This window comes from Urocitellus parryii, chromosome 1, assembly GCF_045843805.1.
Source record: "Urocitellus parryii isolate mUroPar1 chromosome 1, mUroPar1.hap1, whole genome shotgun sequence".
Taxonomy (NCBI): domain Eukaryota; kingdom Metazoa; phylum Chordata; class Mammalia; order Rodentia; family Sciuridae; genus Urocitellus; species Urocitellus parryii.
In genome coordinates this window covers 95,710,191-95,728,302 of record NC_135531.1, presented here as the reverse complement: position 1 = coordinate 95,728,302, position 18,112 = coordinate 95,710,191, and the positions used below count along the sequence as shown (strand labels likewise).

At 37.6% G+C, this 18,112-nt stretch overlaps 2 protein-coding genes across 2 annotated transcripts; both read right to left on the bottom strand.

The window, feature by feature from the left end:
- Nucleotides 1–2,967: 2,967 nt before the first annotated feature.
- On the bottom strand, nt 2,968–5,319 carry LOC113179770 (protocadherin beta-18-like). Its single transcript, XM_026384503.2, has one exon. It carries the CDS (start codon nt 5,317–5,319, stop codon nt 2,968–2,970), a length of 2,352 nt encoding a protein of 783 aa, XP_026240288.2.
- A 9,483-nt stretch (nt 5,320–14,802) lies between these two features.
- On the bottom strand, nt 14,803–17,213 carry LOC113179769 (protocadherin beta-14-like). The gene has a single exon (XM_077796596.1). It carries the CDS (start codon nt 17,197–17,199, stop codon nt 14,803–14,805), a length of 2,397 nt encoding a protein of 798 aa, XP_077652722.1. The 5' UTR covers nt 17,200–17,213.
- Nucleotides 17,214–18,112: the final 899 nt, after the last annotated feature.

The window sequence follows — 18,112 nt, the reverse complement described above, 5'->3', positions numbered from 1 at the left end:
GATAACCTGTCTGGAAAGGTAGGTAAGCAGCATTCTCTGGAGACTTACTGGTCCGGCTCTGTTTACAGGCTTTTCTTTTTTAACTGGGAATCTGAAGTAGAGTTCCTAGCATTTATTGGCGTTTCTTTCTTTTAAAGCATTAGCCTGCAGCGCCACCATGCGTTACTTTTGCTTGGAAATAAATTGCTACAATGTCTTTATCTAACTTTTAGAAGTTTGGAAATTGGGGAAAATATGTAATAACTAAATCATGCAATTATAATTTTTTATTTCTTCATTCAAAGAAGTATAATTGATATCTGTGTCCCTGGTTCTGAAAATACATCAGTAAACAATCCAGACATGCCCCTGACCTTCTAAACCAATATTCTGGATAGGAGTGCTCTGAGGAAAACAGAGAAGTGAAAGAAGGCATAATGATCATTCATCTTGTAAAATTAAGGACACATAGCCATGTGATTTTTAAAAAAGTATCAGCAATATGCTTTGCCCTCGATTTACTTTCAAATGCTTGATATAGCTCAGCCAGTAAAAACCATAATACTGGCCAGTAAATTTTTCAGTCATAGGAAAATGCATATGAAGGTACTTTTACATCTCTTGCCCTGTTTTTTTCTTACTAACATTTATCATTTGTCATAGCATGGATGTACATATTTATTTCTTTCCTATGTCATCCATAAATACTAGAACTTTGTTTTGTTCATTCTGCACCCCCCAAATAATCCTTGGCTCATAGTAGATGCTCCATAAATATTTGTCAAATGGACCAGTGGATAAATCACAATTAATTTTAAAATTCTGATAGATGGATTCTTCCCCTATTATAGACATCTCTTCTTTTTCTGGGATCCCAGTTGTTAGATAAGCTCTATTAAATAAGACAGAATATTTCCAAGTGTCTATTTTTGATACATCAAGCATTTAAAATAATTTGAAACAATTCACAATGATATGAAATGTCTTTTCATTGAATGATAAAATACCTTGGCTCTTTCTAACCCAAGAGATACATTGCAAAAAGAAATAATATAACAATAAGGTTATGAATATCTTACAAATAAGGTATACATCTCTTTTAGATACACATTTTACATTGTCAACAGCATTTCACACAAACACTATTATGATACTAATGATATTCAAAAACTCTATCTTATATATCAGAATTTTCTAAGAATTTCTATTAAATAATTGGGAAGTACATTGGAAATATCCTTCAATTCTTCTCAAATTATATATTTTAGCAAAACTTGTACATGACTCTTCCAACTACTAATAGTGTACAACCCTTTTGATGGCAAATGATATTGTTAATAGAAAAAGCCATAATAAAGGGTTGGGGCTGTGGCTCAGAGGTAGAGCACTTGCCTACAATACGTGAGGCACTGGGCTCAATTCTCAGCACACATAAAACTAAAATAAAGATATTGTGTCCATCTATAACTAAAAGATAAATATTTTTTAAAAGTCATAATAAAATCTCAAATTAATAGTAAGCTCTACTTCACCAGTATATGCAAGAATATCTAAACATGCTGTTCAATAAGAAAAAGGCATCACTTAGCTATCCTAGAAGAAAGTTATTTTATTTTGTGATGCAGGGGATTGAACCCAGGACCTCATGCATGCAAAGCAAACACTCTACCAACTGAGCTATATTCCCAGCCCAGAAAATTTATTTTTAATAATCCCAGGAGACAAAACTTATTGGAAGGAAATGAAACATCTACAACAGGAAAATCTACACCAAAGTTATTTTTTGGATATCTCCTTCCTGTTGAGGGCCACAGCCGAGTCGAGATGATGCATGGCATTTTTGCCAGAAGTAGTGGTTGAGAGGTGATGCCAGCGAGTTCTCGAGGAGTTCCTGTTGAGTTCCAGTTGAGCTCTCCCGGGGATTCCCGGAGAGTTCCCATTGGTTGGGGAAGTGCTGGAGGAGGGATATTTCCTGTTGCTGGTTCCTGGATGAGCCCAGTGGCATTGGGGAAAATTCCCGGGGAGCGTGTGTATAGTGTGCTGATGGAGTTCAGAAATAAAGTTTGTTCCTGCTTTAGTGGCTCGTGATTTGTGCCCAGCCAGACTGTGGCACCTTCCTTCTTGTCTCTCAGAGGATTGACTTTCTGTATTTCTTTCACATATTTAGCCAAACATAATATCACTTGCAATGCTTGAGAAAATCTGATAATTATATACTGAAAGTTGATATAAAGAGTAGGAAAGACTTTAAGTTGGGGAGAAATTATGGTGTTTCTCATGTAATCCTACTATAAAATAAAACCATGCATTTTTACAGATATTTCTCCATTTAAATATGCTACACAGGAAAGCATATTATCAGATTAAACAGGAAATACTAAAAATTCATTATATTATGCTTGTCTTCAAATCACCAAATTTAGAAAAAAATTACTAGACAACAATGAAATAGAATGGGGCTGGCATCATATTCAAATCAGTACTATTTGATGTTGAAATGCTGATAAATAAGCTGAGCACAGTCACTCATGCCCAGCAGCTCCAGAGGCTGAGGCAGGAAGATCACATGTTCCAGGCCAGCCTCAGCAATTTAACAAGGTCATAAGCAAATTAGAAAAATCTGGTCACAAAATAAAAAATAAAAAGATGCTGGGGATGTTCCTCAATGTTAAAGCACCCATGGGTTCAATAACTAACACTTAAAAAACAGTTGATAGAAGAGATATCAGCAACTTTTCAGTAATGAGTAAAGTTGAAATTTTATTGTCACCATCAAGTAAATATGATAAAAGAGAAGGAAATAATGAGACTACATTAGAGAAAAATTTCTTATTAACTGGAAAAATCAATGAAAAACATTAGAAAATTTTATCTGAACCCAAAATATAATGGAGATCTATTATACTTAGAAAGAAATTAACCTTTATCCTGAATGATCTGAAAACCAACAGTCACTAATTATCCAAAACAATTTGCAAAGCTAGAATTTTACTCCGTGTCATTCACAGTCCCTTGATGGTTGTGATTAATAGACTGCAGAAACTTGAAGTCGCTAGTCCCTGAACCTTCCTTTAGACAAACCTCATACTGGTAGCTCTGAGACAGGGTCCCAGTGCTGCTGACATCCATCAGGTGTCCAGGAAAGTGGCCCTCAGGCACCGAATACACACCCAGCGGCGCCGCCTTGCTCCTTCTGCACAGCCTCACAACCACGAACACCAGCACAGAGAAGAGGAAGAGCGATGACACAGAGGCCAAGGCGATGACCAAGTAGACAGTGAGCGAGTCCCCTTGCGCGCGCTCAGGCGCCACTTCCGGGAGCGGCAGGTAGGGCTGGGAGAAGCCATCCACCAGCAGCACGTGCAGCGTGACGCTGGCAGACAGCGGAGGCTCGCCATTGTCCTTGACCAGCACCACCAGCCTGTGCCTGGCCGCGTCGCGCTCGCTTAGCAGCCTGGTGGTGCGCACCTCGCCATTGTGCGCCCACACGCCAAACAGCCCTGGCTCCGTGGCCTTGAGCAGCTGATATGACAGCCAGGCGTTCTGGCCCGAGTCTCCATCCACCGCCACCACCTTGGTGACCAGGTAGCCCTGCTCTGCCGCCCTGGGTACCAGCTCGGTGAAGGGCGCAGAGGCGTTCTGCATTGGGTACAGCACGAAGGGCGAGTTGTCATTGTCGTCCAGCACCACCACTCGCACCAGCGCCTGGCTGCTGAGTGCTGGCGAGCCTTGGTCTGTGGCGCCCACTTGGAACTCGAATGACTGCAGGGCCTCGAAGTCCAGCGCCCTCAGCGCGAACAGCTGCCCATTGTCTGCATTGATGGAGACCAGCGAGGCGAGGGGCAGGTGCGGGTCCTGGTTTGGCAGCAGCGAGTAGGTGATCTGGGCGTTGGTGCCTGAGTCTTTGTCTGTGGCACTGACACTGCCTATTTGCAAGGCAGGGCTGTTGTTTTCTCTCACCAACAGAGTATAGGACGTTTGGGAGAAGGCAGGGGCGTTGTCGTTGACGTCGGAGACCACTACTGTTATGTTGTGTGTGGTTTTCAATCTGGGTGTTCCTAAATCCGTGATCGTGATGGTGAGATTATATTCCATTCTTATCTCTCTGTCCAGGGGGTGCTCTGTTACCAGAGTGTAGAAATTCTTGAAAGTAGGCTTCAAGAGAAAGGGGAGGTTGTCTTGAATTGAGCAAATCATCCTCCCATTGTCCCCAGAATCTTTGTCCCGGATACTGAAAACAGCGACCACCATCTCTGGTGAAGAGTTTTCTGGTATGAGGCCAGTAAGAGATGTCATGGCTATTTCTGGTGGGTTGTCATTCACATCTACAACCTGAACTATAATGACTGATTTTCCAGAAAGACCCCCACCATCAATGGCCTGAATATTTATTGTATAAGATTGAATAATCTCAAAATCAAGAATTGTTTTCAAATGGATGTTACCAGAAATTGGGTGGATTTCAAATGTTTTCCGCACATCTCTATCGATATGAGAAAATGAATAAGATAGTTCTCCATTTATTCCTGCATCTAAATCTGTAGCAGACACTGTGATTATCAAGGAGCCCACAGGGCTGTTCTCTGGGACCTGCACCTCATAGACTGGTCTCTCAAACTCTGGGGCATTATCATTGATATCAAGGACAACAACTTGAATCAGTGAAGTCCCAGACCTTGGTGGGGACCCTCCATCTAAGGCTGTTAAAGTTAAAATAATTTCAGGCTCCTTTTCGCGATCCAGAGATTGGTCAATTACCAGCTCTGGGTATTTTCTGCCCTCAACACTCTCTTGTATGTTAAGGTGGAAGTAAGGATTGGGGCTTACTGTATAGGTTTGAACACCATTCCTTCCTACATCTAAGTCCTGAGCACTATCCATTTGAAATGAAGTTCCTGGTGTAGTGCCTTCAGATATTTTTAGAAGCATGTGTTCATCTAGGAACATGGGAGTGTGATCATTTATGTCTTTGATCAAAAGCTCAGCCCGAAAAAATTGCAAAGGATTTTCAAATAACACCTGGAAATGCAATATACAGGGCTCAGTGATATCACAAAGTGCCTCCCGGTCCAGTTGCTCATTTAAGACCAAGTTTCCAGTCTGCTGTTCCAACCTCAAGTAAGGTTTATAGTCATCAAAGATGACTCTGGCCCTCCGAGCAGCCAGATCTTCCACACTGGAATCCATATCTTTTATTACATTGGCTATGAAGGAGCCAATCTCCATTTCCTCTGCCACAGAATATCTCCAGGTCTCAGAACACACCAAAGACCCTCCCAGCAAAACAAAGGAAAGCAGCACTTGCCTTGTCTGCTGAGCAATTCTCTCTTGCAGATCCATGGCTTCTTAGTTGAACTCCTTTCCGTGGAAACGTTTCAACTCAATCTCTAGCAGCTCTGGGAGTTGCTCCTATATCCTGGACTTTAGACAATCTATAGATTTGCAATCCTGTCCAGAGGATGTTGTTGCCCTGTCTTACTTTGAAAAGCCGCCTTTCTCCTGTTTTCTCCAGCACTCTCAGTTTCACTAGTTAAGGGAAACCAGAGCATCTGCTCCTATGAAAATTTCTGCATCTTATCCTGCAGCGCCACCATGTGACTCTGCAGATTTTCAGGTTTTAGACAAAGTCAAATAAATTCTAGATGAAATATTATCTATGTATTTCTTAATTAAAATTATATTTTCCTATCAGAGTTGTGTTTTTAATGAAATATGATCCTGTTATCATTGAGTCATTACACAATAAAACCATAATTTGCTGGAACAGTGGTAGATATAAAATCTTATTTAAGATGTAGTCCCTTCGTCAAATTTAAGTTATGATCTCTTTGTGAAGACAATAAAGATAGTTAAGAGGACCCTTGCATGCAATTGACTTAGCAAGTAAGAGGTTCTCAGGAAAACTGGAAATAGGAATTTAGAGGTTTTCTCTAGTTATTAGCAAATACTCCGGAAAGACAGCAAGAAAGATGCTATGCACTTGAAAGTGAACCTAGCATATGTGAGTAGTTGTTTGGGGGTAGGGTGGGAATTTTAGGCCAGGTAAATGGTACCATTTATTTGGGGATACACCATTGAAGACTTAACCTGGCAAGGTAGAAAATCAAATGCTCAACAGTAAATAAAGTAAGATAAGCTACATCCACATCATGGCAACATTAAAATTTGAAAAAAAAAACAAGACCCCAGTTTAGTTGTAAAACATCATTTTGTAGACCCAGCATTTCCAGAGAAACAATTCTAAATATTTTATTTATCTATTCATAATTTATTCAGCAGATAATTATTGAGCATATACACTTTGTGCTAGGCATAACTATAAGTGTTAGGAATAGAATGGTAACCAGACACAGTTTCTGCTATGAAAGAGACAGAAAAATTATTATATATTTAAAATAGAGCACAATGCCTACCAGATAAGGAAAGTTCATGCCACTCTAAGAGGATAGATCAGGATGCCCTAACCAAAATTTAGAAGTACTGAAAAGATTTTTTTTGGAGAAGTATATTCTAAATTGCTACATGAAAACTTTAGTAGTAATACAAACAAAAATTTGGTTTGGGATAAAAATTTCCAGTCAAACTAAAAACATGAGTATGCAAATCCAAAATGAGAAAGGTGTTTTGGAAGAAGAGAGATAAGATCAATATGACTGAGGCATAGAGCAGGATGAAAAAATGGCAAGAATTGAAATTAGAAAGACAAGTAAAGAGTCTGTAAAGCATGTTAAAGCATTTGGAGATAACACTAAGTGCAAATGCAAGATTTTTAAAGGGTTCCAAACAGAAAAGTGACATAATCAAAGGTTAATTTTTTAAAAAGTTCATCTTGTTTCAGAGTTGACAGAAAATTAGAAAGAGATTGAGACTGATCAAAAGAATAAAGACTGATTAGAATTGGTTGCAATAATATAGGTAAGAGGTGACTTTGGTCTCAACTAGAAATGTAACACTGCAATTGTATTAGAATGATGAAATAATGGGAGATGTGGTGTTAGATTACATGTACAAAAAGTGAGATAGGAAGGAGCAAAATAAATATACTTTGTTTTCAAGCTTAGAGAACTGAGTGGTTGTTAGTGTTATTTATCTGAAATAGTGAACATAGAAAGAGGAGAAGGGGAATAGGCATATTGAGGTGGACAAGATAATTTTAGTTTGAAGAAAGGAAAATTTTAATTTGAAATCTGTTGACTTTGAGGTGTCCATAGAGAATCAATAGTTATTTAAATGATTTTCCATCATATAAATGAAGTTAAGGAAAGAGGTTGGAGGTTCAGAGACAAATTTGGGACTCATTGGTATAAATGGTGACTGAGGAGGTCCTTCAAGAGGGGCAATAAGTTACAAATTTTGGTTTCATAAATTATGCAGTGTTAGAGTCTGTAAACAAGTCAGGATGGCGCCTGGCAAAATGCCAGGGGGAGTGGTTTGTGAAGTAACAAAATGAGCCATTAAGTGTGGAGATTTCTTATTGGTTGACTGCTGTATCTAGTTTATGCTAATTAAGATAAGCTGTGTGGAATGTATAAATACCCCTCCTGTCCTACAATAAAAGGCTCCCATTCCTGCTGTATCGATCTACAAGAGTTGTTCGTCACTCCCTGGTTATTTTGCTGCAGCCGGACTGCAGCAATGCAGCTCAGACTGAGCATAGCTCAGTGGTAGAACACTTGCCTAGCATGCTTGAGAAGTGCTAAGTTCAATCCCCAGTACTGAAAAAAAAGACAGCTCTTCAATTCAGAATTGTGGCAAGGGATGGGCAAAGAGGAAAATTGTAAGATGTTATATTTATATTTGAGAGATAAAATGTCTTTATAATGCTTCTTTCCTATGGTCTTTTAAAAAATAATCTTTTTAGATATACATGACAGTAGAGTATATTTTGACATATCATACATACATGGAGTATAACTTATTTTAAATAGGATTCCAGTTTTATAGTTGTACATGATATGGAGTTTCACTTGTCATGTATTCATATATCAACATAGGAAAGTTATGTCCATTCTACTGTCTTTACTATTCCCATCCCCCATCCTTTACCTTCATTCCCCTTTGTCTAATCCAATGAATTTCTATTCTTCCTTCCCTGCTTATTGTGTGTTAGTATCTACCTATCAGAGAGAACATTTGGCCTTTGGTTTTCTGGGGGATTGGCTTATTTCACTTAGTGTGTTAAGTGAAATAAGTTCTGTTAAGGTCTGTAAATAAGTCAAAAATAACACCTGGTATTTTGCCAGAGAAATGTTAGAGTTCGTAAACAAGTCTGGATGGTGCCTAGCAAAATGTCAGAGGGAGTGGTTTGAGAAGTAACAAAAGCGAGGCATTAAGTGTGGAGATTCCTTATTGGTTGATTGATGTATCTAGTTTATGCTAATTAAGATAAGCTGTGCAAAATGTATAAATAGCTCTGTTGCCCTCCCATTCCTGCTGTATCAACGTACACAAGTTATTCGTCACCCCCCAGCTATTTTGCTGCAGCCGGACTGCGACAAAGTTCCAAACATTTGCCAGCAAATGCCATAATTTCATTCTTCTTTATGGCTGAGTAATATTCCATTGTGTTTGTATACAATTTCTTTATTCTTCTGTTGAAGGGTACCCTAGGTTGTCTGCATAGCTTAGCTATTATAAATTGAGCTGCTATACACATTGATGTGGCTGTGTCACTATAGTATGCTGATTTAAAGTCCTTTGGGTATATACCAAGGAGTGAGGTAACTGGGTCAAATGGTGCTTCCATTCCAAGTTTTCTGAGGAATCTCCATACTGCTTTCCATAGTGGTTGCAGCAATTTGCCTTCCGTCCAGCAATGTATCAGCAGAACTTTTTCCTCACATCCTCTCCAACATGTATTGTTGCTTGTATTCTTGATAACTGCCATTCTGACTGGAGTGGGATGAAATCTCAGTGTAGTTCTAATTTTCATTTGTCTAATTTCTATGGTCTTGACGAATTTAAAACTCAACAGTGTCAAGTTGATTTGATTTCATTATTGATGTCTTACACACAAACTCATTTTAGGTAGTAAAGTTTACTAATTTCAGCACATTTTAATTTCCATTGCTACTGTTAGAGCATAGACATCAGTCTGTCATTGGTTTGAGTGATAAATGTCCTTTTTTTATGGGTCTTTAAAGAAAGATTTCTGAAATTTTATTATATTATTTCTAGGCATGGATAGCTTTTTAATTTATCCTGTTAGGTTTATTTAAGTGTCTTGGTTTGTTTATTGATGTTTTCATCGATTCTGGAAATTTCCCAGTCATTATTTCTTCAAATATTGGTTCTGATACAATCTTTCTCATCGCTAACTCTGGGGTCTGGTTAAATATATGTTAAACCTTTTTATTCTGTCCTACATTTGTAGTCTCTTTTCATTTTATTAACTTTCTAAGATGAGTGTTGGATGGATTATAGTGTCATCTATCTTCCACATCACTAATTATTTTGTTTTATCTAACTTTTAAATATTTTATTCCATTTTAAATTTTGATTGGTATTTTTCAGTTCTATTTGATTCTGTTCAAATCTGTCATGTTTTAGAACTACTTGATCTCTGCACATCTTCAAATTTAACTTTCATTTCAATTAAAATGGCCAAGTATTATAGACTATTTGATAATTATAATATTTAAAGTGCTTATAACTTTATGTCTGTGTTCTTTTTTTACCCGATGGCTCTCACTCATGGTGTCTTGTTTCTTGTTTTTGTAGTTGTCTTTAACTATGTTCAAGTTAAGAAGATTAGAAACTTGAAGCTTAAGATGAATAAATCTTCTTTCACAGAAGATCTGTATTTGAGTCTATCAAGACCTTAGAGCACTACTTGTTGATGGTCTCAAATCAAGTTTAAGGCTCAAAACAAAGTTCAAGGCAAAATTTCACACAAAGGCTCACCCACTTCCAACTTACTCTGACCTTCTAGGTATAGCTATTAGGGATCCATGCTTATTAATGGGAGTGTCTTTTATAAACTTCTCACTTTGTTAGGCTTTGATTTTCCTTCTCATATAAACCATGGGAATGGGGTTTTAAAATTTTCCAGGATTCCAAATGTTCCCAGGGAAAAAGTAATTTTTTTGCTCTTTTGTCTCTCTGGGGGTTTAACATTAACATTCATTTGATAATATATTAGTGTCTTAATAGCTAATTGTTTTCAGTGAAAACATTGACCTACATAAATTATTCCATCCTTATATCAAAAAGGTAAAGTCTTAGGGATATTACTATATATCAAAATTACAAGTAAACTTTTAGCTTTATGAGCAATTGATTTTTTGAAGGCCTAGAGAAATAATACATATTTTTGATCAACCTCAACTGATCAATACAAAATCCACTGTATAAGGATGCAATCAAGTTAAACTATCTCTTGGAAGAAACAAATTCTATTATTTACATTGTTATTAGTTTCCATTTCTCTCTGTAGGCCTGCTTCCCTCAAATACATGTATCTTATCCCCACGTGATTCATTTTCATATATATATATATATATATATATATATATATATATCCTTATTATCCCTTATATATTCTTTCCTATATCCATTTCTTCTCTTCTTCCAATATGCGCTTCTCTATACTTGTAAATGTCTATCAATATAAGATATTGAATACAATATGGATATATTTGTATCATTGTACTATTCCCAGTCCTTTTCTATATTTTTAACTGGTGTATTATAGTTACACATAAAAGTGGAATTCATTGTGATATATTCATACATGCACATGACATACTTCGGTTAATTTCATTCTGCTATTCCTCCCCTTTCCCATTCCTCCTCCTTCCTCATTGTTATCCTTCCTCTACTTCACTGTTCTCTGTTCTATTTTTCATAAGAACCCCCCACTTTTAATTCCTATTTTTTCCTAGATTCCACACATAAAAGAAAGCATTTGACCTTTGACCTTTTGAGTCTGGCTTATTTCTATTATCATGATGTAATAGAGTTCTATCCATTTGCCAACAAATGACATACTTGTATTCTTCTTTATGGCTGATTAAAATGCAGCCGTTGTGTACATACACACATATTCTTTATCCAATCATCTATTAAGGGACACCTAGGATTGGCTATTGTGAACTGTGCTGCTATAAACATCAATATGTACATATTACTTTCCAAAATAGTAGTATTAACCTGCAGTCTCACCAACAATGTATATTCCCCCTCCATTCTTTTTTTTTTCTTTAAAAACATCTGGGATTTGTCTATATACTTCTATGTACATTTAACTCACTGTTTTTGATTACTGCATAATGATCCTTCAGAATCATGCTCCACATTTTATTTATGGATTGCTTTTCTGATGGATACATATATGGATGGATTCCTATTCTTTGCTTCTAAAAGATGAGCACACTCATATATATCATATTGTAAAGCTGAAAAATAGTTTTCTGGCTTATATTTCCCAAAGTAGAATTGTAGAATCAGGGAATGTACATGCTAAATTTCACTAAAGTAATAGGAAGTTCTGTAAGTAGTCTTTACATGTAATTTCTGATTAATACACACTATATCATTAAATTTTCATCTTGATAATGGATTTAAATCCATGTATTACATTAATGCATGTTTCAAGAATTAACAAGGTTAAGCATTACTTCAAGTACTTTCTGATTTTATTTTCCTCCTTTTCATATTTCCTCTCCCACTTGTCCTCTTTAAAACATCCTATTGGCTCTTCTGAGTTTTGGCACTTTGCTATTTTCAAACATCCTATTGGCTCTTCTGAGTTTTGGCACTTTGCTGATTTATTTGAATAACCTAAGTATTAATCCTTCTCAGTTGAAATATTGCAAATATCTCCTCCCTGTCATCTGCTTGCTTGTGCTATCCTTTAGTTTTGAGATGGTAATATTAATTAATTTGCATTTTTATTGTTTTTACTTTAAAGCCTTGTAAAAAATCTAAACCAATTATAAGTTATGAAGATATTTTACTTCTATTTATTTCAGTTTTCCTATTAAAATATTTCAAATTCACTTCTTGGATATATATGGAGTTTATTTGCATATGACAAGAGATAGGAATTTTGTTTCTTTATATAATGATCCAGTTTTCCCAAGAACATTTGCTAAGTAATAACTATTTTCTCACCCCTTCTTTGTGATTTTGACACCTCCCCTAGTATTACCAAGATTTTTTATATAGAGGGATCTTATTCTATCTAGTAATCTCTGAGTCTGTTCCTGAATCATTCAAATGTATTTATTTATTTTATATTTTCCATGTATCCTAATAGCTACAAAGTAAGGCATTCTTCTATTTTCTTTTTAAACATTCTTCGTTCTTTATGCAGGAAGAATGCACTTTTTCCCCATCAATATTAGGAACAATTTATCCTTACTTATTTTTCGTGGATTTTTTTAAAAAATTGCATTGAATTTATAAACATTTTTGGAGAACAGATATCCTTATCAGGTTGTTGTCATTTCAAATATTCAGATAATTATTTCATTTATACCATTCATTTTTAAATTAAAGTCTGTTTTTCTTCTTTGTTAGACTAATACCTGGGTTTTTAAATTCATTTTTAATTGGGTATTGGTGGGGGGTAAAGATACACTGCTCTTACTTCTCTTTTCATTTCACTTTTTCCTAACTTCTTATTCCATTCCTTAAATTCTCCTTCTTTTCCCAACGATTTTTACTTTTTATTTTGAGACAGGGTCTTGCTTAGTTGCTTAGGGCTTCTCTAAATTGCTAAGACGGGTCTCTAAATTTAGGTTCTCCTGCTTCTGACTTCTGAGTCACTGGGATAACAGGCCAGTGACACCACACTGGGCTTCTTCCATTCTTTTAGTGCTAAGCAAGCACTTTGCCCCTGAGCCATATCTCCAACCCCTCAATGCTTCTTCCTTTCATCAGCATTTATTATTGGACTTACTAGGTGGCTTTCATAAGCATAGTTTTAATTCTTATGACTCTGAGGGATTAGGAGGGCCCAATCATTTTCAGAATTTTATTGTTTAAATACCAAATTAAATGAAATTCATACAACTTTCATACATCTATACAGCTAATATATATTCCTGTAAAAACACTAAAAATCAATTGAAATTTCATGAAGCAGAGGGAGAATGAGATTCTTAAGGAAATCATAGCTTTCACCTATTTCACAATGGCAAGTGAAATTCCATTTTACTATATCATTTAATTCATGATACTTCATTTTATGAACACAGTTACAGAAATGTATATGCACACTAGCACTATATGTATGCTACTTTCTAGTTATCAACATTTCTACCTATAATCCTTCACTGAGCTGCCCACTTACAGGTTTGAGACATTATAATTTGTAAAAACAATGAGGCATCTATAAATCATAAATATAGATCTATTGCTTCTTGTGGATACCTGAAAAGGCCACACAGCATTAGTGATATTTACTTTTTCATTGTTTTTCATGCTGGGAATTGAACCCAGGGCCTCTCACCTGCTATGCAAACACTCTACCACTAAGATATGTGCCCAGCCTGTATATTTACTCTTAATAATGATTAGGAAAGAAAACCCAGGTAATCTTTAACAGTTTAAATCTTCATTCTGATTTCTTCAGAAGTTTTGTCTTGTATTATTCTGATTAAGATTATTTTATTCAGGGTGAGACTTCAAACTATTTTATGTTTTAGTAATGACAAAATAACACAATATTAAGCTAGTAAACTTGGTGTATTTAAACAAGATAGCAATATGAAAGTTCAGAATATTTTAAGATACTCTTCCACAAAAGCATCATCAACAATAAAAAGGAAAAATTACTTAAAACATCATTAATATTTAATGTGATCACTTCACCTAAAATTAATCTCCCATGGTACTGGGAGTTGAACCTGGGGCACTATATCATTGACCTATACCCCCAATTCTTATGAGACATTGTTTCCCTAAATTGTAGAAGCTGCCCTTGAAATTGTGATCTTCTTGCCTCAGCCTCTGTAGTCGCTGAGATTACAATTGTACAACATGAGCCAAGCCTAAAATGGGTTCTTGACAAACAATATATCTTTTAAAAGTTCTCTAATACTGAGTTTGGAGAGAGAGACATATTTTTACCATTTATGATGAAAATTTTAGAGACCAGTAGAATTAATTCAATATACCTTCAACTCATATTCAACATTTTTTAGTTTTTTGCTTTATTGGTATCTTGAAGGTGTGCAGAAACAATTTACACATATTGTGACATTTACCCTTTTGTCAGGGGGTGGGAGCTGGGAATCAAGTGCCAGGCCTCAGGAACTATACCACTTAGGTACATTCCCAGTCCCATGACATTTGCTATCAATATTTTAGTTTACATCTCCAAATGATTAAGAGTGTTTTATTGCTTAGTATACACCATGACAACAAATTAAAAATAACTTCATTAAAACGCATTGTGGCATGTGTTTGTAATCCCAGTGGCTTGAGAGGCTGAGGCAGGAGGATCACAAGTTCAAAGCCAGCCTTAGCAAAAACAAGGCACTAAGCAACTCAATGAGATTGTGTTTCTAAATAAAATACAAAATAGGGCTGGGGATGTTGCTCAGTGGTTGAGTGACCATGAGATCAATTCCCAGTATCAAGATTGAAATCACATATTTTTTACAAAGAGCAGACTATATTCTAATATCATTATAGAGTCTAAAAAGTTTTTTAAAGTAACCTTCAGAAGAGCATGATAAATAATAATGCATGCAAATAGAGTGCAACCTAAAATCTATTACAAATTAGGAATTAAAATATTTGCAGAAATAAAAGTATCTAAAGTTTGCTTACTACAACAAAAGATTAAAATTTCTAAATAATCTTTTTTTTTTTTTATTGACCATTGAATCCAAAGCTATTCGCAAAGTTCTCTTTTTCTCCCACATTCCTGCCAATATCATGTACTTCAGGATTGGGGATATTTGGCTTCAGGAAACTGAACTCACTTATCCCATTACCTCCCATCAGACACACTTCATACTGGTAGCTTTGAGACAGTGTCCCGGTGCCACTGACATCCACCAGGTGGCCAGGAAAATGGCCCTCAGGCACCGAATACACACCCAGTGGCGCCGCCCTGCGCCTCCTGCACAGCCTCACAAACACGAACACCAGCACAGAGAAGAGGAAGAGCGACGACACAGAGGCCAAGGCGATGACCAAGTAGACAGTGAGCGAGTCCCCCTGCGTGCGCTCAGGCGCCACTTCCGGGAGCGGCAGGTAGGGCTGGGAGAAGCCATCCACCAGCAGCACGTGCAACGTGACGCTGGCAGACAGCGGAGGCTCGCCATTGTCCTTGACCAGCACCACCAGCCTGTGCCTGGCCGCGTCGCGCTCACTCAGCAGCCTGGCGGTGCGCACCTCGCCATTGTGCGCCCACACGCCAAACAGCCCTGGCTCGGTGGCCTTGAGCAGCTGATATGACAGCCAGGCGTTCTGGCCCGAGTCTCCATCCACTGCCACCACCTTGGTGACCAGGTAGCCCTGCTCTGCCGCCCTGGGTACCAGCTCGGTGCAGGGCGCAGAGGCGTTCTGCATCGGGTACAGCACGAAGGGCGGGTTGTCATTGTCATCCATCACCACGACGCGCACCAGCGCCTGGCTGCTGAGCGCGGGCGAGCCTTGGTCTGTGGCGCCCACGTGGAACTCAAACGCCTGCAGGGCCTCAAAGTCCAGCGCCCTCAGCGCGAACAGCTGCCCATTGTCTGCGTTGATGGAGACCAGCGAGGCGAGGGGCAGGTGCGGGTCCTGGGTTGGCAGCAGCGAGTAGGTGATCTGGGCATTGGTGCCTGAGTCTCTGTCTGTGGCGCTGACACTGCCTATGTGCAGGGCTGGCTGGTTGTTCTCGCGGACCACCAGGGTGTAGGACACTTGTGTGAAGGCAGGAGCATTGTCATTGACGTCGGAGATGAGGACGGTTATGCTGTACTCAGTTTTCAGCCTTGGTGTCCCCAAGTCTGTGACCGTGATGGTGATATTGTACTTGGCTCTGCTCTCTCTGTCCAGTGCTTTTTCAGAAACTAGAGTGAAAAAGTTTTTGAAGGTAGGTTTCAAGATAAAAGGGAGGTCATCTTGAATAGAGCAAAGGATCCTTCCATTGTCCCCAGAGTCTTGATCTCGGACACTAAAAAGAGCCACGAGGGTCTCTGATGCATTCTCTGGTATTGTCTTTGTAATTGATGAAATGGTTATTTCTGGTGGGTTGTCATTTATATCTAATACTTTAACTAGAAGTGTGCATTTTTCAGAGAGACCTCCACCATCTGTTGCCTGAATATTTATAGAATAGGACTGTATTATTTCAAAATCCAGTTGTGATCTCAAATTAACTTCCCCAGATATTGAGTTGATTTCAAAGGTTTTACGAATATCTTCTGAGGCATGGAAAAATGTGTACCATATTTTCCCATAATTTCCTGTATCTAAATCCTTAGCAGAGATGGTGATAATCCAGGAGCCAATGGGTGTATCCTCCTGGACCTGCACTTCATAGAGACTCTGGACAAACTCAGGGGCATTATCATTGATGTCCAAAACTTTGATGAAAACCAAAGTTGTCCCAGACCTGGGTGGAGATCCACCATCCAGTGCTGTGAGTGTCAATGTAAGCTCAGGTGCCTCCTCATGGTCTAATGCTCTATCTAGCACCAGTTCTGGATATATCTTTCCATCTTCATTGTCTTGAATTTTAATGTAGAAATGAGAATTTGGGCTAATTGTGTAGTTTTGGAGACTGTTGCTTCCTACATCCAAATCCTGAGCACTTTCTATTAAGAATGTGGTTCCAATAGTAGCACTTTCTGATATTTTAATCAGTATTTCCTTGTCCAGAAATGTAGGGGAGTGATCATTTATATCTCTGACATGCAGTTCAGCCCGAAAAAACTGTAAGGGGTTTTCTAATACCACTTGAAAATGCAGCACACAGGGCTCAGTAGAGCCACACAGCTCTTCTCTATCCAGTTTCTTATTTAAGAGTAAATCTCCAGTCCTCAAATCAAGGTACAAATGCTTTTCATTATCATCAGACACTACCCGAGCCTCCCGTGAGGACATCTCCTCTACCTCTAACCCTAGGTCTCTTGCCAAATTAGTCACAAAAGAGCCAATTTCTGTTTCCTCTGCCACAAAATAGCGTGTGGATTCAGTATCTGCCCACGACAACCCCAGCAAAACAAAGAAAACCAGGACTTGCCTTTTCCGTAGAGTGCATGCCCCTCTGATCCCCATGGTTCCTTCAGGCAACCTTTTTTTTTGTGTGTGGAATAATATTAAGTTCAGTCCTAATTTTGGAAGCCAAAAGCACTGATATTTCGATAGGATTACCCCTGGAAAATATATAGCCTTCCAGCAGTTCTGTAAGTGAAGCTGCTTCAATACCTCTGAGTGGGTTCGATGGTCTCTGTCTCCTAAATAATGGAGCCCACAGTGCTAGCTGTGTATCGTTTTCATCTTATCCTGTAGCGCCACCATGTGTCTCTAGAATTTTTTTCATTGAGAAAATTTCCTCTTTGAAAAAGAAATTTGTGAATACATCTGGAGTATTCAAAAACCAATCCCATATATCACATATTTTTCCTTCTGAATACTTCATTAAGTATCAATAACAGAAAAGGCCTTTTAAAAGATTATTACAACATCACTGTCACAATAAAAATATTTAGCAGTAATTGTTTGATATAATTTATACTTGGACTCTGATTTCCCCCAGTTCTCACCAAAATGTCTTTTGTTTTTGGTTTGAATCATAATCCAAACAAGATTCATATTCTGCACTAAATTATCACTGCTTTGAACGCTTGATACATGAATCTCTTAAAATGTCCTGAACTGAAGAAATAATATTTTTATTCAGGTAACATCTTAAATAGTTACAAATATACACTGTGTTCAATTATTGTCACTATTTGCTAAGTTCAGTCAATTATAGTTAGTAGCATATTAGTTTTTTCATATATATCAGGAAAAAGATCACACAAAATTTATTACATGCCCAAGGCATGGAAGTATAAGATTCTGAACTTTTACATTTAACATGTAAGATCATGTACAAATAAGATAACTTTTGTTTCTATGGAGCTCAAAGGCTAAAAACTGGCAGTAATTAAAATGTGTTACAATGATGCAGGTTAATTATAATAAA